At 38.0% G+C, this 22,778-nt stretch overlaps 4 protein-coding genes across 11 annotated transcripts in view; 2 read left to right on the forward strand and 2 right to left on the reverse strand.

Moving 5' to 3' along the window:
- The first annotated feature begins 1,576 nt into the window (after window positions 1–1,576).
- uox (urate oxidase) lies at window positions 1,577–4,899 on the forward strand. Its single transcript, XM_068591630.1, has 8 exons — window positions 1,577–1,605; window positions 2,169–2,381; window positions 3,309–3,425; window positions 3,671–3,749; window positions 3,987–4,173; window positions 4,323–4,446; window positions 4,581–4,664; window positions 4,733–4,899. The coding sequence occupies exons 1-8, from the start codon at window positions 1,585–1,587 to the stop codon at window positions 4,805–4,807; spliced, it is 900 nt and encodes a 299-aa protein (XP_068447731.1). The 5' UTR covers window positions 1,577–1,584; the 3' UTR covers window positions 4,808–4,899.
- A 142-nt stretch (window positions 4,900–5,041) lies between these two features.
- samd13 (sterile alpha motif domain containing 13) lies at window positions 5,042–7,686 on the reverse strand. Of its 2 annotated transcripts, none has more exons than XM_068591164.1 (5): window positions 7,478–7,686; window positions 6,971–7,094; window positions 6,263–6,305; window positions 6,039–6,150; window positions 5,042–5,964 (listed from the first exon to the last, which is right to left on the reverse strand). In XM_068591164.1, exons 2-5 carry the CDS (start codon window positions 6,996–6,998, stop codon window positions 5,821–5,823), a joined length of 327 nt encoding a protein of 108 aa, XP_068447265.1. In that variant the 5' UTR covers window positions 6,999–7,094; window positions 7,478–7,686; the 3' UTR covers window positions 5,042–5,820. The 2 variants fall into 2 exon arrangements, with proteins under 2 accessions (XP_068447265.1, XP_068447267.1); XM_068591166.1 differs by lacking the exon at window positions 7,478–7,686 and adding an exon at window positions 7,253–7,423.
- Window positions 7,687–8,563: 877 nt separating this feature from the next.
- Window positions 8,564–20,065, reverse strand: prkacba (protein kinase, cAMP-dependent, catalytic, beta a). 4 transcript variants are annotated; one of them, XM_068591161.1, is made up of 11 exons: window positions 19,731–20,065; window positions 16,242–16,303; window positions 15,749–15,877; window positions 14,490–14,588; window positions 14,111–14,193; window positions 13,739–13,865; window positions 13,289–13,384; window positions 12,651–12,773; window positions 12,249–12,413; window positions 11,127–11,224; window positions 8,564–10,975 (listed from the first exon to the last, which is right to left on the reverse strand). In XM_068591161.1, the coding sequence occupies exons 1-11, from the start codon at window positions 19,774–19,776 to the stop codon at window positions 10,972–10,974; spliced, it is 1,032 nt and encodes a 343-aa protein (XP_068447262.1). In that variant the 5' UTR covers window positions 19,777–20,065; the 3' UTR covers window positions 8,564–10,971. The 4 variants fall into 4 exon arrangements, with proteins under 4 accessions (XP_068447262.1, XP_068447261.1, XP_068447264.1 ...); XM_068591160.1 differs by having other exon boundaries at window positions 8,564–11,224; XM_068591163.1 differs by lacking the exon at window positions 19,731–20,065 and adding an exon at window positions 17,901–18,303 and having other exon boundaries at window positions 8,564–11,224.
- Window positions 20,066–21,796: 1,731 nt separating this feature from the next.
- ttll7 (tubulin tyrosine ligase-like family, member 7) overlaps window positions 21,797–22,778 on the forward strand; it is a 67,472-nt gene continuing 66,490 nt past the window's right edge. For all 4 annotated transcript variants that reach the window (XM_068591361.1, XM_068591359.1, XM_068591358.1 and 1 more), the window contains exon 1: window positions 21,797–22,032. The gene's annotated coding sequence lies outside the window, so the exon portion shown is untranslated. The remainder of the gene's footprint in view (window positions 22,033–22,778) is intronic.

Consider the following 22,778-nt stretch of genomic DNA (forward strand, 5'->3'; position numbering starts at 1 on the left):
CACATAACAGGGGATGTTGAAGGGAAAATTAGAATTTAATGGAGGGATACTAAACTAGATGTTTGGAGGCTTTCACAGGCTCTTGATCTCTGTAAATAACCTGAGTCTACTTACTGTATCTTTACTTATCCAGTGACAGTTTTGGTCTTTTTCCACATTGTTCTTCGCAATTCAAAGTGTGGCCCATTGGTCACACCTGGGTGCTCATCTTTTATTAGTATGGGGCCGATGATCACTTAACTGGAAACCATCTGGTCAAAAGACACTTTAACCTTGTAAGAAATACGTGAAACGAAACACTTTCACTTAACTTTGCATTCTAGTTGTGTCAGAGGCATTGCCTGAACCTAGTATTTAACTTCATTAAAGCAAGTTGTGCAGCTATAATTTGTAGTTTCACATTAATTAAAAATAAGAAAATCACCAGTGAATGGTGAAACATGTTGACAGTAAAATAGTAAATTATTGACATGTAGATCATAAGGCAAGGCAAGTTTATTTGTATAACACATTTCAACAACAAAGTGATTCAAAGTGCTTCACATAAAACCATTAAAATCATCAAAACATAATGCAGATTTAAAACAGTTAAGAAAACCTTAAAACAGTCAAAAAGATAAATAAAATGAATAAAAGCTGCAGTGCAGTTTAAGAATTATATTAATTAAATAATTATGATAACACACTTTGTTGTTTTTCATAATCTGAGCCAGTGGAAGCATGTAGATGCTAAACAGAAGAGGCCTCAGTACTGAGCCTGTGTCTGCATTCCACAACACATACAATTAAATAATCTATAACTAACTGCCAGTATGTTTTTTAATCCGTGATCACTTCCAGCACCAACCGTGCATACCAAAAAGTATCATATCATTTTTGAAACTCATTCATTCCTCTTTTCATACTAAATTTAGGCTATGGTCACAAATTAATATTGTACAAAGAGAGTGATTAAAATGTAAAAAGAAAAGTAAACAAAAATAATTGAATGGGGCCATATATAATATGCTGATCATTAATATAGCATCAAACAACTAAATACTGTGTAAATATATCGTAAATATGTGTATGTATCGTAATAATTGCCTGTATTTTAAAATAAAGCACTTCTTTGAGTATGCATACATTATATTTACATTTAAATTTTTAATATCTCATAGATCTTATCTAAGGAACATGCTGCATTTAAGTGGTGAGTATACTTGACAATGCACAGTGTCAGTTATTCCATCTCAAATGTAACCTTACTTCAACTATGAGAAAGTTGTCCACACAACAGAGTGAAGGGTTCAGGTGAGACCGAATAAAAAACAACAGAAATGTCTGCATTGTTATTGCTCAGACTTTGTATTTTGGATTCTCGCTTCAATCCTGCATATGCTTGTACTAAAGCAGGAGAGCATGTTTGTGTGTCAATTTACATGACTGAAAGAATAACCATATATACAGGTATAACAGGTAAAAGGGGTTTACCTATTTTTATGAGCACCACCCTCTCTACAAAATCCTCCTCCATTGGGAAAGACACAGTGTGCTGGAGTGCTTGAGGACAAACAGACAGCAGGTAAAGGAAAGGAACAAACCATGGCAGCAGCTTCAGATCAGGTAACTTATTCATTATGTAATACAGAAAGAAATAGTTTCCTTTAATTTCCTTATATAATTCAGCAATGTCTGAATTTCTCATTTTTGGGGGTCAACGACCACAGGGTAAACTGAACAAACCAGTATTGTCTCATACAAGTAAATAACCATAGTTAAATCATTAACTATTGTCAAGAAGTAAAATGCTGCTGTCAATGCAGAACGATTTATTGATTTCCAATTTTGTATTCTTCACCGATCCTCTGAATGAAATTTACCAATGTAAATTTGTTCGGTTCTTTCCTGCTAATTCGTGTAAATAAAATGTCTTCATCCATGCACATCTACAGATTTTAAATGCTGCTAAAGGTCACAGTTGAATCTCGGGTGATGATTTCTAAATGATGGAAAGTGCTGAACAAATATCCCTGGTGTCATGCAGGTGACACAGACTCCAAAGATCAAACTAAGAAAGGAGAAAACAAGAATTCAATGCAAACATCAAATTAAGTCAAAGTGAAGTTTAAAATACCAGCTCTGGGAACTGCTGAACATGTCACTTATTTGTTCCTTTGTCTGTGCAGAATGTGGAGTTTGTGCGAACAGGCTACGGCAAAAACTCAGTGAAGGTGCTGGTCATCAGGAGAGAAGGCAGCCGCCACCACATCATCGAACTGAAAGCTGACGTGGAGCTCACACTCAAATCACGCAAGGATTATATAACTGGAGACAACTCAGACATCATACCCACCGACACCATCAAGAATACCGTCCATGCCCTGGCCAAGCTCAAGGGGGTAGCCAGCCGCTCTCACTTCACCCATCTGCTTTCTACTGATCACAAAACTGTTATCACTGTATTGACAACAATGTCTATCCATAGAAAGTAACGGAGGGCAGTTTGGATCAAAAGGGTAACTGTGTTAAACACAACCGTTAACTCGGCAAGGGATTGCGTTTTAACATCTTAGCAGGGTACATGTACTCCGGACATGCAGCATTTTATGTTACAAGGACCATTCAGGACTATTACAGTAGATTGGAAGCCAGTGCAGAACAAACACATCTGGAGTTAGACAGACAGTTGTTTAGGGCCATTAGGAATGAGTGTTTTCAACGTTTTCATCGTTTAAACTGGTGAGAAGGATTTTGCAGTAGTCAAGTAGTGTCACGCTAAGTTGAACATTGTGTAATTAAAGAGTTTTTTTCAAGGCACAAACTTAGTTTCACAGGGCCGTATATTGGAATATTGTCTTTTTTTAAACAAAAAAAGTGCAGAACAAACAAGAGCATAGTCAAGAGAATAAAGTTTATTGTCATTCAGCTTATAACATGATGCAGCTACATAGAAGTCTAGAGATGAAAACATACAGAACATTGCCTTATTGCGCCTTTTAATGGTTTATTTCTATATACTAAATGAATTTTATGAATGTTTGAATTTGAATTGTTTAACCTTTGTTACACTGAGAGACTCTCATTGTGGACCTTCTTTCACATCACTATATTGACACTAAGTGACCCCTGGCAACCTGTAGCACAAACACACACTGACCAATTCAAATCAAAGCCTAACAAACCCTGTTAAATTGTATTGTTGTCTAGTTAGGACTTTTGTTTAAGTCAGAACTACCTTTCTGTTCCCATGCATTTATAAGAATTGTTTGCAGTTGTCTTATCTACAGTCTGTTACTCTGCTCTTTACGCTATACTCATCTGTTCAGGTAAAGACCATTGAGCAGTTTTCCCTGGAAATCTGTCTTCATTTCCTGACTTCTTTCAACCATGTGCTGAGGGTCAAAGTTCACATAGAGGAGGCTCCATGGAGACGGTTGGAGAAGGTAAAGCACAGAGTTCAAGGATCAGTACTAGATAGAAGTGTTCGACAGATATTTTTCTGGTCAAAACAAAAAAAGCATGAATGGAAACAAACTAATTAAACACACATGCTCTTCCTGACATGTCAGAACATCTGCCATGTGCATCCTTCATTCAAGCTAGTCAAGTAACACCACGAAGGAAGTACACCATCAATTCAAGCATCATTTTCACCCTTTTTGTTTGTCATTGTCATTTATCTTCTCAGAATGGGGTGAAGCACGTGCATGCGTTTATCAACAGCCCAGAAGCTTGTCACTTCTGTGATGCTGAACAGAATCTCAATGGTTAGCACAAACACACGAAAACACACACACACATGCAGTCAATGTAGTTGAACATGTCTTTGCGTGTATGTTTTTTGCTTTTGAGGTGTTACAAACTTCCAATTTTTTACTATTTCGTGCTTCTGTAGACACTATGATTGTACTTGAAGTGGATGTTGAGACTTAGTTTGATCAAGGCACAAACCTAATCTGGGCGTAGATGTGTTGTTTCTGATATCTGTCTACTCTGTGCTTCAGGCATTCCCGTGGTTCACAGTGGGGTGAAAAACATGAAGGTGCTGAAAACCACCCAGAGCGGGTTTGTTGGTTTCCACCGAGACCGCTTCACAACTCTGCCAGAGGCCAAGGACAGGTGTTTCTGCACCTCCGTGTATGCTAGATGGCGCTATAACAAGCATCAGGATGTCAACTTTGATGCCGCATGGTAATTAAATCCTAAGCGACTTGTAAAGGAGACCACATCAGTTTAAACATTTTAGGTGTTATCTGCCAAATAGGAGAAACATTTAATTTGATTTCGCGCCCGTTTAATTTGAAAGAGACATAAAAAATCTAACATAACCATCCTCACAGGAACAGTGTAAAGGAAACTATTATTGAGAAGTTTGCTGGCCCGTACGACAGTGGAGAGTTCTCACCCTCTGTGCAGAAGACGCTTTATGAAACACAAGTTCTGGTCCTGGATAGAGTTCCTGAGGTAAGTCCATACTTTAATAAACATGCACACAACAACTTTTCAGCCACACTTGTCTTTACAAATACTTTATGGCTGATTACTTTTGCACACTTCCACATCAAAGTCACTCCATCAGTAAGCAGTCTGTCTTTTAGGTTGAAGAAATAGAGATGGTCATGCCCAACCAGCATTACATCACCATAGACATGACAAAATTGGGTATCACCAACAAAGATGAAGTAAGTTCCGTTATTTCAAATTTTGGTCAACATTGTATAATTACTGACATGTGATATTCCCCGTAAAGGTTCTTCTTGCCTTGGATAACCCTTCCGGCAGCATCACGGGCACAGTGCGCAGGAAACAGAAAGCGAAGCTGTGAAGGCACCGACACATGCAGGAAATGCTGCTAATGGGTCGACATGTCCAGCGGAATGAGTCGCTTCATAGAAGAGTCAATCTAATAGCATAATATACAACAAAAATCAAATATTTTGGTCATTAATACAACTAAAATTCAAGATTTCCTAACTATGATAAGCTCTTGATCTTTTTGATGATTTAATGTAAATTAAGTGAAATAAATTCATACAATAATATTGTTGTTTTGTGAGAAAAGAGCACCATTTATTGCAAATGTTTGATTCAGATATTCCATCTCCAGTGTTATGTTGCAAATATACATTGGTCATACACACTTCAATACAGTTGTCTTTGCAACAATTCGGAAAGCACCACAGGTAGGAACATAAGAATATATACACTAGGCCTTGCGCCCAGATAATATTGGTGTGCAGGAACAAAGAGGCTTTCTTTTGCCTCCTTGTTTCTGGGACATCAAAATGCTTCATTGTTACATGCTAAGGACGTTTCATGGACTCAGCGGCACAGTTTAGAGCATAAAAACTGATTTCAGGGCAAAACTGGATGTATCAGAAACATTTTCTGCATGTATCAAAGTGTTCAGTTCAGGTACAACAACAGCTTTCAACTATATATCATCTTATATACAAATACTTTTTTTTTTTTAAACCACCATGGGTTAATTCACTTTTCACACAAGCACAAACACATTTACTTACATACACTCACAAAAATCATACCTGCACAGTAGTTGCCCCAAATTGCCTTCTTTCAAATAATAACACACCAAAAAAATATAATACATACAGTATCTCAAGCAGCAGAAATAAGAATGAATGAAAGGTAAACAGCAGTGCTCCATTTGCAACCCATTTTTGGAGTCCACTCATATAAAAACATACAGCATTCAAATTCTGTTAAGGTGCCACTGTGCCCAGAGGAGTCTTTGTGAAGTGGCAGCTAACCTGGGGTCTCCTGGGTCTCCTGACGCAATGATTGTCACTGAGGTGGGTGTTGGGCTGGCCTGCGGTGCTACGAGGCGTTGCTCTTGAGGTGTTGAGTTTGCAGCGGCTTCACGTGATACTCATAGATTTTCAGTGCAGGGCCGAGTTTTATCGACAGTCCCGTCAGGACGTCGTTACGCGTCATTAGCAGCAGGGACTTGCCATCGATTTCCTGTCAAGTGGATGGAGAAGTATCAGACTGACATCTTTGTATATTTTCATCACAAGCAGGAAGAGAATACCAACCTGATCCTGAAACGCAGTGGCTTGCTCCTCGAACCCTGTTGCTTTGAAGTAATTGACAACGTCAGCAACCCCCCAGTTGGCCGGGTCCGGCAGCTGACCATTCTCCACTGGGCTGCACAGTCACAGTGAATGCATTCATCTTAATGTGCATGCACTCACAGCTGTTTAACACACTCTTTTAAATCTTTTCATAAACAACATCTTAGACTAATTGGATACAATACCTTTTGGTGTCAACAGAGCCATTTGCCTTGTCTTCCATGCCAGCTGTATGAAAAAAAGAATACATTACATGAAATACAATAATATTTATACTAAATATTCACCACAAAAGTCCCATTAAATAGTGCTAAAAGCATGTTCTCCACAGGTTTTAAAATACACATTGCATTTGGTTTCTCAAAATAATCTCAACTAAAAGTCAGCTGTCAACTGCTTGTTAGTTGAAACTACGACAGTTTTGAGAGTTTTATTTTTACAATAAATAAACGTTAGTTTCTGCTACAAACCATTGCCCAGAAATTTGAACTAAAATAACTTATTTTCCACAGATTTTGCATGAGCGAGAAATACTGTATAAGGAAGTAGTTTGAGTAAAAATGTCAACAACTTTAATGCAATTCAAATTCATACATTTACTTGTATTTCAGACTGCAAAAAGCATGTACACTCATTTGGATTTTGAGATATGAGTTCAAACTGTTCTGGATTAGGCCACCAAAGCGAGTGGGTCACTGCTGCATTGGACAAATGGTCAAAGCAATTTAACTCGAATTAAAAGCTTCTGCACAACACGAGCTGAGGCTTTTCTCAACTCAGGATAGACTGCCTCTATTACGATGACCATGGAGAGTTTGTGCTTTTCATTGAGCCAATGCAGCTTAAAGTTAAGCCATTAATCGAGCAACAATAAGGCAAAATTAGTCTCTTACAATCTGTAACGTTGCAGTAATTTTTCATCAGATGTCTTCTCTCGGAAAGCTCAGTGGGTCGGCAGCTCGAGCACCATCATTGTTACTTTCTTTCTCAGTCGGGCATTCGCTGGGTGTCTCTTCGCTGCAGTAACATGAAGTAGAGTACAGGAGTTCAAACAGGTAAAATAAAACGTTCAACCAAAACTAAGCTAAAAGACCAGAACAAAGCTAACGCTAGTATTGTACCAGTAGCTGACAGCGGGGAAAGATGTGCACTGAAAATAACGATCTAAAACTCACGTTGTTAGCTGGATTAAAAATAGCAGAATAACGTTACGCAACATCACATTGCTTTAACTGACATGCAACGTTACGCGCATAAAGTGAAACGGAGCAACGTACTGCAGCACAATAATTAAATACAGTTACGATATTATATTCAATCGCTGCCTCTTCGTATTAAGCTAACAGTGACAGTTAGCTGGGTTTGCTAATACAGAATTTAACGTTAACAGTTAACGTTACCTTATTTTAGGTGATTCCTGCCTGACAACAACAGGGCGTCGAAGCTATACAAGTACGTTGGATTAAAACAAAACTTTTCTAATCACTGAGATGTTTTTACAAATGATTAAACGTCGGTATTCATTTGATAGAATCAAGATTTAATCAAGTAAAAGCAACTAGCCCTCTTCATCGGTTTAGCTTCCTTCGCACACATGACAGCAGAGCATCATGGGAAGTGAAGTCTTTTACAGTTCCTACACCAGCACCCGTAATTCGGCGTAATCCAGCACCTGCTGAAATACATCATTGCAATTACTACACATCATGATATTTTTCATCACATTGAATACTGACAATTTTAGTTATAATAAAAAGAATTTATTATAGTGACATATCCTTTGTTACATAAAATCTGCTACAGCAAAGTATATTTCCCTTGCAAACACAAGTAAATATGGGTGGGAAAAAAAACATGTCAGGGCTATGTGAAAAATATCCCACAAACTAAATACAGACATTTCAGATTATTGATCCCATACTGGCATGTGTGACTAGCTACGAATAACTTATAAACTGATTTCCTGGAGTGTGAAGTGGCTCAAGGAAAAGTGCCATCATTTACATCAAATATGAGAAACATTATCACACACATGATGGATAATTAACACATAAAGAAGAGCTGTGGAGTTCCTACACATTTTTATGGGAGGATTTACACACAGGCAGTTTGGATTGAAACATGCTAAATTCCCAGGTGTAGTTTTTAAAGTTTGTCCAAATAAAAATGTTATCGATTGTGCAATTACATTCTGTTCATCCTTCAAACTGGGAAAATAATGTTGGATCCCCTTTACAAAAAAGGTTCTTTTCCAAAATAAAACAAAAGGAAGTTAACCTAAACTTTTTAGGTTAACTAATTGGGTTAGCTAATCAATGTGTTTCAACTGGTGAACTTTGTTTTCCTTTCAATAAATGTTGTATTGTTATTAGGGGAAAATCAAAAAGTGGTTCAAATCAATAAGCCAATATATTCACTGTGAATTACATGTTTGTGAATAAAACAGTTCGCATCTTCCTGTGTATACCAAGAACTATGAAAGTTAAAACATTGAAAATGTAATTTTATTAGATATCTCTAATATAAATAAAATAGCATACAAAATAGTTGCACCTTTAGAAATGAAACAGGGGCTAAATCAAATGTCACATTGTGTGTTCAATTTATGAAAAAAAAAATAAGATTCAGGCATAGCCAATACAGCACATCAGTATCTAAAAAATAAAATAAAATAAAAAGCATTCAGTCACCAAACCTTTTTTCACATTTGGTTGTCTAAGATTGTTGAACTTGATTAAATTGCATTTTTCTCATCCAGACACTTGAGCACCATGTCAAATAATTATCTAAACTTCAGAAGACTTTTTAAATTTAAAGACGGTCAACAATGCATTATTGTTTCCAACAAGATGTGAAATGTAAAACTTTGATTTCCCCACAACCCTGAGTGTCCGACCTGCAGAAATTACCTCAAACTCTGACCTCCCTGTGGACGGCAGGGACAGACTTCCCTCGAGAAAATCAAAAGATCACAGATGCAGTAGCAATCAGGTCTTTTCTGACTTCTGGAAGTTCAACAAGTGGACACTGTGGCCTTGTAGGCATTGAAATCACCTGTTAAATGCACATGTCAACCAGTCACACCAGAGGCAGGGACTCCTTTCAGCAGCAAAAACAGGCAATTTGTCCAAATTCAGGGGAAATAAGTGGCGCTCTGTATAGAAAAATCCCTCATAAAACCTATATTTCACTTGAAGGGGATAACATATGTATTGAATATGTGTAGACAATAACTTAACAGGAGGGATTTACAATGACAATGTTCTTCAAAAGTCAGACTCGTTTGACCTTATTCCCTTTGAAAATCTGTAACAAGACAAAAACATTTGCCTGTTAACGTTCTCTCGCTGACCTGAGCCTGAGCCATTTTGCAAGGAAGAGAGAGCAAATATTGCTTCATCACAGTGTACAAATTGGTTAAAAATGATGCAAAGAGACTAAAAGCGATAGTTGAGGTAAGTATGTTTTAACCAAGTGGTGACCAAGATGAATACTTTAAGATTATGATATTTCAGTTTTCTGTTACTTTTATGATTAATGGTTTAGTTTTGCTTCCATGGGATTATTTAGAGGAATATGTCACTCAGATACAATCTAAGATCTAATGCATCAACATCCCAGGCTATGAAACTATTTAAAAAGGTAACAGAACACTACAAGAAAAAATATGGGAAAATCTTCAGGGCACTATTAGCTTGTTGTGACACTGCTGTACAAACATGCAAAAGTAAAATTAAAAATAAAACAAATATGGCAGTTGCACGTCTTCTCAGAACACTGTGTAAGCACAATTTATAAACAAAATCGGAATGGAAAATCAAGAAAGGACAACATATGTCCATGTGACCAACACTGCTTCGCATCCACAGCAACATACTCTCAAGAAAACAAACTGATCTTTCAGCAATTATGCCATGTTAATACACTTCATACACTGGACGTACCAAAAACAGAGGACCTCGTTGTGTGGAGTGAACACCTTTAGTTTTTCTTCTTTGTGAAACAAAGTTGTCCCTGAAAAATATATAATCTCATTCCTTTCATTTAATTCCACACCCAGTCTGAGATGTAACTAGATATGGATAAAACAATGCTACAATTGAGCTAATACAGCACTGACAAATTTCTGCTCTATAATAACACTTGCCTCTCTTAATTCATCTCTTGAAGAACTGAATGTCTGGGTACTAAAACTCAGAAACTTCAAGAAACCATCAGTGTTGCTATGCTTTCACTAAAGCACGAGTTTCTTTGATTGAAATTTGGTCATGAAATAACAACACAAAATGTTTGAAAATTGTATGTCTTAAATATGTGTATATTTCTATATCTCCTTGGTTAAGTACAGTGACCTGTCCTTTTGCTTTCTGTCCAATTATTTTGTTTGTCTCTGGTCTATAACTTTTTTTTTTTTAATATATGCACAACCACACGATTCTAGGTCATATGGACACCAGAATGATGAATTATGGTTCATGTTAAAGTGTTCATGATTGAGGAATAATAACCTGAACCCTAAAACACACCGAGTCATGGAACAGACGACATATAACTGGCAAGACTCATTGTCAGAAATGCAAACCAAAATAATCCCTTCTATTTTCATAAAGCTTAAATCACAATATGTGCAATACCAGCTAATACAATCATTCACTTTTTGTGCCATTTAAAAATGGGCATAAGATTAGTTTTCCTGTTGCTTTTCAAATAATTACTTGAATTTAAATAAGGAGGGAGGAGCAAACAAAAAAAACAAAAAAAGGAATGAAAAAAGACAGAAGATGAGAACGTGGTCTAGTATTTTTTGTGTTGCAGCACAAGGGGTGTCTGCATAATGTGCCTGTGTATACGATAGTGCTTACTGCACGCAGGATCATGGCAAGAAGGACCTCATTCAGCTGTGTGGAATAAAGGAACGAGGCATTAGTTTTGAACACGCGATGGCCTCAGTTCCACCTTAACCCTCAGGAGAGTGCAAACATCCCAAAACACGTGAGCCTGACGGGACTCTTGCCGATTGACTAGAACTCGGCAAACTCTTTTGCACACTTTTCTGTTTGCGAGACACGAATGTCTTCCTCTTCGTAATCATCAAAGTTGCTTGTGTCTCCTGGACCTCTGCACTTTGGCAAGAAGGGAGCTTCAACCTAAGAATGCAGAAGAAAGATAAGAGTTGTTTTCTGATTATTAATTCAAGTATGCCAAACAATGGGTGGTGTTTTTATGTGGAAATTATGTTCCTAAACTTCATTAGTCCTTCAGTCTTCTTAAATGATAAAGAGAGCTTTTGTGCAGTGGTGTGGTGCCAACTATCTAATTTTAAATGTGAAAAAAACTGAGATGGTGTTACTGGAGCATAAATTAGTGGGGATCATAATCCAGTGTTCATACATTATGAACCAATATATCGGGGCTTTTCCTACAAGTACCTGTCATTTGTTTAAAGTCAGTTGTTTTTCAGTATACCAGATATTCAGAATTTGTATTGCTCTGAACAAATGGTTACAGATTGACATTGGCTGTTGATATTCTTTACAAATCAGGGTTCATTTGATTCACAAAAACTATGATATTAAGTGGTTGATAGACGTATGTTTTTGCTTGTTGGGCTCCCATAACATATTTCTTTCTTTAACCAGATAATAATACCAAACAAAATCTTGTGTAAAATAAGACTAAATGACAACATAATTGGTTTTGGCTCGACCAAATTGACTTAAATATTCAATATGATCTGATAACTAAAAAAAGCATATTTGACACAGGACTGAAGAAAAAACATTCAAGGTTGATTAAAATGTTAACTACAACTTGACAAAAAAGGTTTTAAATGAGTTTAAAAACTATGAAGGAAAAATAACCAAATTGTGAATGAAACTAAAAAGCATTTGTCTCTAAATCAACAGTTACAAATGTTTTAATTGGTGGTGTTAAAATGCACTAGAATATATTAGGCAAATAGTGTTTTCACTGCCCAACATGCCATCATGGCTGCTAATGTCATGGCTGAGAATGTGTTTGTAACCCCAACACATATTTACAGAAAAGGGGCTCACATCACCATCAATGTCATGTCTTGAATTTACTGAAGGACTAAATGATGGATAGTAACAGATGTGTCACTGAATGTTTCCAGGTTCACAAACATGTTAAGACACATTGACTACCTACCTTTCTCTCATAGATGGCAATCCAGTCTGTTTGGGAGAACCACTTGTGATTTTTGATGTCATTCACACCATTCTTTAGGTTGCCAAATCTCTTGGTCAGGTCTACCTGGAGCAGGTTTCTCAGCAGATCCTTTAGGTCGGAGCTAAAGTGAGAGGGAAACCGTACCTGCGGGAGCAAAAAAAAAAAAAAAAAAGGGACTCTGAATGGCCGAGTATGCTCAACACAAAGACACACGCTATTCACCCATTTAATTTAACTAACATATAGTTGGTTACAGTATACAAAAGAGCAATACAAAACACTTGAGAAACAATGGCAAGTTGATAGTTTTGATTGATAGGCAAGCAGATAAATGACAAAGTATTTAAACTCTAAGACTTTGCATGGCTCATCTCTGCATACCTTGCCAGACACAATCTTTTCATAGATCTGGATAGGCTGGTCAGCAAAAAAGGGAGGGTAACCAGCAGCCATTTCATAGATGAGAACTCCAAGAGCCCACCAGTCCACAGCTTTGTTGTAGCCCTGGAGAGTCATGAACAGGGAAAAAAATAAATGCATCAAAAAGTATCTTTGATAAAAACCGGGAATGAAGACTTGAGACATACAGAGCAGTTAGATATACACAAGACACAGTGACAAATGTTTCTTGTGTTGGCTCTGCACTTGGTTTAAAATTGTGTTTTTTTTTTAATATTTACATCATGCGACTGTTTTGTAATTGTATGTATAAACAGTCCCAACTTTAGGTCACATGATCCTTTGCATTCACTGACCAAACATTGATAACGGTTCAAACATTGATAATGACCAAAGCCCCGGACTTCCCCTCCGATTGTAATCATTGAAACAATTTATAATTTTTTATATCTTGTACATGTTTTTAGAGTTATTATTGCTTCATTATGAAGCACTTTGTTTTGAAGTATGCTATGAATTTCTGAATTTCCCTTCGGGGATCAATAAAGTAATTATCTATCTATGCTATATAATTGAAATTGTTGTTATTATTATTGACGTTTTAGGCACAAAGGGTTCACCTTGCTGAGGATGATCTCTGGAGCCAGGTACTCAGGAGTTCCACACAATGTCCAGGTCCTGCCTTTTACTCTTTTGGCAAAGCCAAAGTCTGTGACCTGAAGAAAGAACAATAAGAGTGTGATAAGAAAACTAAAGATATGAAAGACAAAATTCACATGTACAACACTTCAAACCATGGCTGTCAACAGAAGTCTACGTCTGTTTTTTCAATACCTAACTTGTATTAAAGCAACTAAATGTGTAATTTGCTATTTTTTGTTTCACCTGTGTCTTTGTATTCATAAGCAGTAGATCCACAAACTCTTTCTTGGTTGTTTTCAACTAGCAGGTAATGAGTTTCTGATTACCTACTCAGTTATAACTAATAGTTTACGGACAGAACTTATTAATGACCGATACCTTTGCATTCAGTTTACTTTTCTATTATCAACTTTACACAGACTGTGTACCTGGATATAACCATGTTGATCTATGAGCAGGTTTTCAGGCTTCAGGTCTCTGTAGATGAGGTCTAAGGAGTGAAGGTACTCAAAGGTGAGCACTATCTGAGCTGCATAAAATCTTGCATGGTGTTCACTGAAAGAATGGAGGGTGGATAGTCAGACATTGGTGTAATAAATGAAGACGTGTCTCCTCCGAGTGAACAAGCAAATTCAATCATTTATTGTATAGCCTGAAAATAATGTCCGTCTTGAGCTATTCCATCCATGACATTGACAGACCACAGTTAGCAAATTGAAAACTGTCCAGTTATTAGTGGCTGATACAGTATTTTACAATTAAATAAACAACCTTAAACATAATCAAAATGTCCACTATACCTGAACCTTCCAATACGTCTGAGGTGTGAGAACATCTCTCCACCGGGCACATATTCCATCACCATGTAGAGGTTTGAGTTGTCCTGTTAATCAAAGCAAGACATATTTAAGCAGGGGGCCTGCTGTACCAACTGATCACATATTAAATGGTAAGTGGTCCTCATGGAGGGAAATAAAACAGCACAAATGCAATAGTACATTACGGGGGTTATCTTATTGTTTGAGGTTGTTTTTAATTACAAACATAAAGTTGGCTGGTCATCTTAAGATTCATATTATACCAACTAGCATTAGGATTCCTTGGGGAAAGATATTTAAAAAAACAACGGTAATGTGGTTGCCATACAGTTAGTTGCAAGATGTGGGTGCCAGCATGTACCTTGAAAGAGTACTCCAATCTGACAAGGAAGGGGAAAGAGACGGCCTGTAGTATCTTCTTCTCATTTAGTGTGTGTTCTATCTGCTTCAACTTCACCACCTAAAAAAACAAGACAGATGTCAGTACTAAGGTTATATTGAACACAACAAGTTCTTAATAACCGAGTATGTATATAATTTCCCAAATCAGATCTATGCCTGAATAAGAAGTAAATAATCACAAACAGGTGTTTGATGTTTGAGCTCCATTATGAGTGATCCTTTTTAAAGCATTACATTTTTGTTTATATGTTATATTTTGTGTCTGCCCTCCTGTCGTGTCATCTGCTGACAGTAAAGCATAAAAAGCAACTTTCATGGTTCCTTTTTGTCTGTTGCATTGTTGAAGGTGTTATTAGCTTGAACCCTCCAGCATTGAATTCATTTGGTGCATTGATGAGTTGGTGAGAATCTCGGGCATAGATTTGAAAATCAGGTGTTAAACGGCATTGCATCCACGAGCCATATTGTCGGACAACAATAGGCAAAAAGTTACATTAACTCAATCCACAATTGCAATACCACAAAATGATATAACGCCTGGTCATGACTGTTACTGTGATGCATTAGTCACTGCATCTCAAACAAGTTCCAAGCCTCTGCAAGTTAATTTGCATACACTGCTGAAATAGCTAAAGGGAAAACAATGGCAACCTGTGAGGCAGTAAAAACAGATTTGCAGACCTGTGAATGCATGGCATGGCTTGGGAAATGGTCAGCAGCAATGTGACATGTTCATGATTCGTAGCAGCATAAGAAAAACACAAAATTAAATGCCCCTGTAGTGGACTAATAAAATGTCAGTGTCCAAAGTGTGCAGACAAAAAAAGAAGCCAAGTGAGCAGACAAAGATAATAATAAAATTCTTTCAGCAATACAGCTGAAACAGAAAGTCAGAGAGCTTTACCTCTGAAGCCAACCGTGTGAAATTCAAGGAAACAGTGTAGTGTTACGTGAGAAACGCACCGAGGACACGCTAATCTCCTCCTACGACTCTCACATCAGCATTAAAAGACCGAAACTCATGTGAGGCGCCTCTGAGGTTTTCAACGATACTATGGTCACAGCACACAAGAGGAAAAGTTCCATTTCCTTTTACAAGATGCACTGCATTTAAGTAGTTATACTATTTGTCAAGCATGCTTTTCACAGACTACCTGGATTTATGACACTAGTTCTTATGAGATGGCTAAAATGATTTACCTAAAGCCATACACTTACTTTTTGTTTATCCAAGATCTTCATGGCGTAGAACTGATTTGTTTCTTTATGTTTGACAAGCATAACTCGCCCGAATGAACCAGTGCCCAGCGTCTTAAACCTGTCAAAGTCATCCAGGCCAGTTGTGCTCTGAGGAAACATTGGCAGTGGAAGTGAAGAAAGAAAACTGATCATTTAAATGCTCTATTTCTGCATGTACATTTGGTGTCAGTGCATCTCTTATGTGGCATTTTGTCTCAATGAAGCTCTGAGTAAAAACACACAAGCTGGGTGATGTTTGCACAATAAATGTGCTTTAGTGTCACAGTGCAATTATGCAATCAGCTAGCATTCAAGACAACAACATTCGAGCCAGAAAGTAGCAAAGTGCTATAAAACCAAATGCCTGTCCATCGTTTTGGCTCAGTCAGACTCAAAAAGTTGAGTCCAGCAAGTTAAAAGAAAATTAAAGTTTGAATTTCATAAAGCAAAGTACGCACAGGAAACAACTTACCTGTGGTGGACACTCCCATTTTCTTAAAAAATCTTCTTTGGCTTTAGCTAAGAACTCTTTCACTATAAAAAGAGACATACGTGTGATTTAACAATCAGCCTTTTTGCACTCATAGTGTCAGTTAACATGTTGAGTAAAATAAACTGGGTCACTTTAACGCGTTCAGGAAAATAAACAAAAGACAGTTCACATGTTCAGGGAAACAAATGCATTTTAAGGCCAAGCAAATGTCAAGTACTACGGATGCAGGGGTATACTTTACAAAACATCAAAACATACCCACCCCCCTTTCCTTAAAAAACACATGTCTAATCAGGGAATTATAATTAATAAAGTGATGCAAAAAGCTCTTGTTGACTTAACAGAATTGGCCAATTAAAAAAAAGCTATTCTGCATCTCTTTCAGGAGTAGATGGGAAAAAAGGAAGGAGGCAGTAATACTAGCAGAGGAAAAAAAAAGACAAAATATAGAACATAACTGAGGCTACAGTGCAGGCATTAGAAAGGCATTGTGAAAGTCACAGCAGACATGAGATGTCCCAAGTCACAGAGTCATGGCAGGTATCTAATGTCTTGTTGGTGGTGCATTTGGTATGAGGTTGCTGATTTAAATGCATGCCTGGCATTGAAGGACTATGTAGAAGCTGTATGTTAACAGACTATCCTACCTAACCACAATATTAGTAATACTTAGTAGGATGTAGGATTATACAAGCCTGAAAGGCCCAAAGTGTAGAAAAACTTTTTCTCTGTGACTTAGAATGGCTCATGGAAAAATTAGCATACCAAAAGTCTCTACAGTTCACCAAGTGGTTTGCAGGAACATTCACCCACATGGATGGAAATGGTGGAGAAGAGAAAGAGAGGAAGAACATTTATGAAGTGCTTAAAACAAGAACATTTGAGATTCAAGTGATATAACACATAACAAAATGACACAAGAGGACAACTACCACCTGCCAGAAGTAAACCTGATTAAAATAGTCTACCTTGAAGTAACAAAATAATTTTGATTGGAAGACAATTTAATTTTCTTCAATTGACTATATAAACAGTACTGTGGCTAAAACCAATAGTTAAGGGTTTTTAGTTGCTTACGATCAAGCAATAACTGGATATTTGTGTTTATATGTGTTGATTATATACAGTAGTAGCCTTTAATACTCAGACTTAACTTTATTTTTCTTTCTTACCAGTATTGCAGGAAGCTTTGACAATCCTTTAATGAATAAAATATTGTTAAACTACAAATATCTGTCACATAGACTATACAACAATGATTGAAAAGACATTGTGTAAAGCACACTTTTCATAATTGAAACACAGTACACAAAAAAAGACAGAACAGAGATGATGCAAGCAACTGAAGCACCAAAAATGGCCCCTTCAACAAAGCCTATGCTACTAGATCTGTGTGCTTGATACAAACTCATGAACAACAATGTGCATAAAATAAGAAATACTTAAACTTAAAGCTTTACTAAACTTGTGTAAAGAATTGTACGACATTAGACTAAAACTCCACTTAGTGAAGCTTCATCTAAATCAGTTTTCCGACACACAAAAACTACAAAAGGCAGGCTAACACTCCTCCGGCTCCAAGCTGCAGTTGGCAGCCGACACATTTCAAGTGTAAAAGCAACACGCCCAAGCACTTACTGAACTTATCCCACATGATGGTGAACTCAGATATATGAGGCACCTCACTCTCTTGTCCCTTCAGCTCTTGGCTACTCTTACGACATCTGTGGAAAAGGCGACTGGCGAAGGATTGGTCCTTTCCCTGGGCCATTTTGAGTGAAAAGGCTCACAGGCTGTTTTCAGACTGAATACCTATGAGTGATACAAACTTCCTGTATGCAGCCAAGTGCATTGCAATGCTTGGCTAACCACATAAAATGAAGCTTCCTGTTCAAGTACTTAGCTTCAGTTCAAGTGGCCAACTGCATGTCTACTTTCTCTATGTGGTGTGGAAAACACTTATTGGTCTGACATGCGAATGGTGGTGTTGTTTTGACAAAAGGTGCATAAAGTAAGCAAAGCACACAAAAAGGCCAGCCTCTTATGATTATGTCGAAAAAAACAACATTGCACAGCTGTAGTGCATTCAGAGTGCTGATAAGGAAACTGGAGGCCTGTAACACCCACTCTCTGACTTATAGAGAAGTTATCTCCAGGTTATCTTGCTCTCTGGTGGTAAAGTTTAAAAATGCAGTTCTTCAACAAGCTTTGCCTACGCTTAAAGTCACCCTAACAAACTGACCCTAATGCTGCACAAAAAAAAAGATAGTGTACTGGAATTGCAGGTTTGTTTTGTATTAACAGCACTGTGTGGCATTTGAATTAATAAATACTTAAAATGCAAACAGAAATATAAATGACACCAACAAAGTCTTAACAGCTTGATTCTGTAGCTGGTAGTTTACGTCACACTATTATTGTACACAACTTTCAATGCCTCCCAGCAGAAACTATAGGTACACTGAATAACAAGGCTGCAAGACTGTATGGACGACTGCCAACCAGAAAGCAGGTCAAGATCAGTGCTCTCCAGACAGACAGTTTAGTGGATTAGTTTGGTCATTACTGACAAATGAACGCTAAACACAACACAGTAGCCTCTGGCTATTGCTTTCAAGTGATTGATGGAGCACTTCAGATTGAAAAATTGCTATTCAACAGGTGCAATTTGTTGAGGACGGGAGTTACCTCTCCTTGATGATATAGCACCAAGGCAACACGTTAATGTCACTGCAAGAAAGCAGCGATTGAGGCATAACATTTTGATTTACAGTAAATTTGTTGACAGCTGATATCAAGCATCAAGTAAAGGGGGTTGGATATAAAAGCTTGCTAGCCATTTTGCAGGCCATGTTTGGAAAACAAAACCCCACCACCACTATTACCATCATTAGCCTGCTTTAACTAAATCATGCAGCCATCTGGTCAACTTGTCTCTCCGTCCTCCAAGGTACCTGTTGTTGGCAGTGACTAGACCTTGTGCTGCAACTTTAGTAGAAACACATTTTGCTTATGTTATCGGACTATAGGCAGCTGATATTGACTTTTGGGAAAAAATTAAACATTGTGCTTTTATCACTTTCGTTACACGTTCCAGAGTGGACAAAAATAAAACCCTTGAACTCGTTGAGTCAATCATCTCTTTGCATTCACTGCTTTGGGGAAAAACCTTTAACAGGATGACGAAGACCTCACTGTCATTTGCTCAATTATTACTTTCAATAATTGCCTGTAAGTTTCCAAGTGAGAAAAGCAAACAGACACCACAACAATGAAGCTAACGAACCCAAACTGCCTGAACAAAGATGGTTCTTCTCTGAAGCCCATATTACTGTAACGTTGCTGTCTGCTACCACTGGACAACAACCGCTAAATGCTGCACTCCACTGACTTTATGATATGCTAACGCAGTAGAATAGCCAACGTGACACGGCCAAAAGGCCAGCTGGATAATTTTCAGGTACTCACCGCTTTCTTGCTCGTTGCCTTTCTTGGCAGTCGCTGTGTTTCCCATTGTAGGAGGACGGGGCGATGCACAGCTGGCGAGGAGCGACGATGGTGGCGGTTAGCTAACAGGGTCCTCCGTTAGCTAGCTAACAAATTTCAGCTCGTGCCAGCTGGATGGCTAACAACAACATCAATGTCTTCTCACTGTGTACAGAACCTCGACGTGCCCCGCTAGCCGCCCTGCTGGTTTCTATGTACAATGTCTTTTGCCGTTCAGTTATGCCTCCGCTGGAATGAAAACATGATCCAGACTTTCACCTCTGCCTACTGTCGTCTTGTGCTGCGTTCACGTCATATGGGAATACCCACGGAGCAGACTTTCGTGGGTGAAATGCTGCTTTCAAGTGCCGGTCGGAAATCGTACTTACTCATGTGTCACATGATTTATTATATAAAAGTTGTTTGTTATATTCATAATCATATTTTAGCAATTACTTAGAAAGTGGACTCAATCACTTTGTCTGATGACCAGTGATCACTCTGTGCCTAAAATCTGCCTCTCAATACTATTATTGTTATTACTATTATTGTTTTCTTGTCAGATGGTCAAAATCCTGACTCTCCATCAGACATTACCTCTGGGTGGGCTTAAGTTAGTTGACAATACAATTATTCTAAAAGGTACATACACATTAAATTACTTCAGGTCATTTTATCAATACGCATATTAGCAAATATGCCAATTGAAACAGTTAGGACTTTTGAACCACAAACTTAAATGGTGAAAACCTTCACATTTACATGTGTGAATAATTATTACTATGTTTCCCATGATTCGTGAATGCAGCATTTTTGACAGCGCAGTTACAAACAAAGTCAAGTTTTTGAAAGATAACGTGCAGACTTTATTCGAGGAGATGACAAAAAATGATGGGTGAATCCTTGTGATTAGATCCATTAGTGTCATTGGAAATGCTTCGGTTGTTGATGCTTCAGTGTGTATGACAATGTTTGTGATATGTTTAAAAAAAACAAGATAATACAAATGAAAAAAAAGTTACCCTTCTTTAATTTACATCCGCAAGGCTGCCAGTGATAGTGGCTTAAAGTTTGACTGTTAATCATTAGCACACACATGCAGTGTAAAGTGTCACAAATAATAAAGTTAGTTCGGTTAGAATTTCAATTTCTTAAGATGCCCCACTTCTAACAGACCCAAACCCCAAAGTAATCGTTTTAAAATCAAGTCTCTTGTCAACAAGATGTTCCAGCACATCTTTGAGCAATGAGATAGGATACTGGGCCCAATAACTTTAGCGCTTCCGCACTCCTTTCTTCTAATTCTTTTGCACTTCTTTATTTTACTGGCTTGTTTGGACATAAAGTGCTATGCATTGTTTAACTTCTTAGTTTTACCTCAATCCAACAACTCAAGGCGAAGACAAAACAAACAAAACAAAAAATCGAAAACAACTTGCTGTAATCTGAAGGAATGTCTATGACTGCAAAACACTGATGTTGTCATAGAAAACGAACGATTCATTCAATTGAAGATGATTACAGTAATCAAATAATTTGCACAACCTCACGTCAATTAGCCTAAACTGATATTTTTGAAACTATACACGTAATTCTCAAAATATAAGTTTGAAAGAAAGTGTCTGTGACAGTTTTCCGGAATATTTCCAAGTTGTTACAGCTACAAAAGAAAACAATAACGGAATGGCACGCTCGTGACCTCTGAGCTGGACTCGCCCATAATCGATTGTTTTTCTTTTAGCACCATGGTCAGCGACACAGTTGCTCGGTAGCTTCCCTGTGTTTGTATCAGCGCGTTGTGGAGGAAGAGCTGCATCGAAACCTACGTTAAGTAACTACCGAAACGGTGTATAGAATATACCTCGCAGCTTTTGTCAGACTTTAGTTGTCACTCATAACTAGTTAAGAGTGTAAAAGAATATGCGCTGACGTAACATGTACGCCCTATTGCACACCAAACGTCACGTTGGTACCATATTGAGAGCGCAAACTTCAGCACTTCATTCAGGTCCCCCCTCTCTCTCACGGAGCGAATGGTTTAGCCCATGGACTCGCTCCAGCACTCACAGCACACACAAGAGGACTTACAAGATACAGATTTTGTCAACCAACGTCCGTGTTCAATAGTAACGCCGTTACAAATAAACACTGTTGTATTCTTTAAAACACTCTCGGGACTGAACAGTTTCAAAAATAAAAAAGAACCCCAGTGTATCACTTAACGGCGGATGTGTCGGTCGGATGACACCAGCAAAAGAGCTGCACCGCCAGTGGAATAAATAAGGTAACGTGAACGGGCTACTTCGCCTGCGCCTCTCCATCCTTTGCTAGGTAGTGCGGCTAAGCTAACTGTACAGTAGCCCAGGGTCATTGTGTTTCCTTTGAAATATTAGCCCGCATCTCATTCAGCAGATTGCTATTTTATATAAGAGCTGCGGTAAAAAGAAAAAGGCCGTAACGAAATGACTGTAACGTCACATTTGACGGTAGCAAGTTAACTGGATTGTTTCCTTGTGTGATCCTTCCACCTGACCTATACAAGTGGCTAGCAACCCAACGTTAGCTACCGCTTGCTAGCTACTTATTGATGGCAATAATTCACCTGCTTTTTAGGCTTCGTGTCATTTAATTTGTGAGCGCGAGCAATTTCCTAAAAGAGACCCACGATGCATGCGAGGCTTAAAACACCCATCTTGGGCTATTCCAGTAACCCAGACAAGACACTTTAAAGGGGGATGGCCTACTATTCTTTTAGTGGTCAGGATGATACCATGTTGACTGCCATGCTGTGACAAGCACTGGTCCCTCTCGCTGCTCTGACAGCGGAGCTTCTTAGCTCAGGCTACAGTTTTGCATGTGAAGTAGTCTGTCCTAACGTGGTCTGTGCTCTTTAGACAGCCATCTGATCTAAGATGGTCTGTTTTGTAGTTTAGTGTGCCACATGCTGATAGAGCACCCTGGACATCACCATTCCTAAAAGAGTATATGTGTTACATAATAATTATGACATATGAGTTATATTTGGCATCA

This window comes from Clinocottus analis, unplaced genomic scaffold (genome assembly GCF_023055335.1).
Source record: "Clinocottus analis isolate CAN_PGR_092001 unplaced genomic scaffold, fCliAna1.0.p SCAF_25, whole genome shotgun sequence".
In the NCBI taxonomy this organism is placed as follows: Eukaryota; Metazoa; Chordata; class Actinopteri; order Perciformes; family Cottidae; genus Clinocottus; species Clinocottus analis.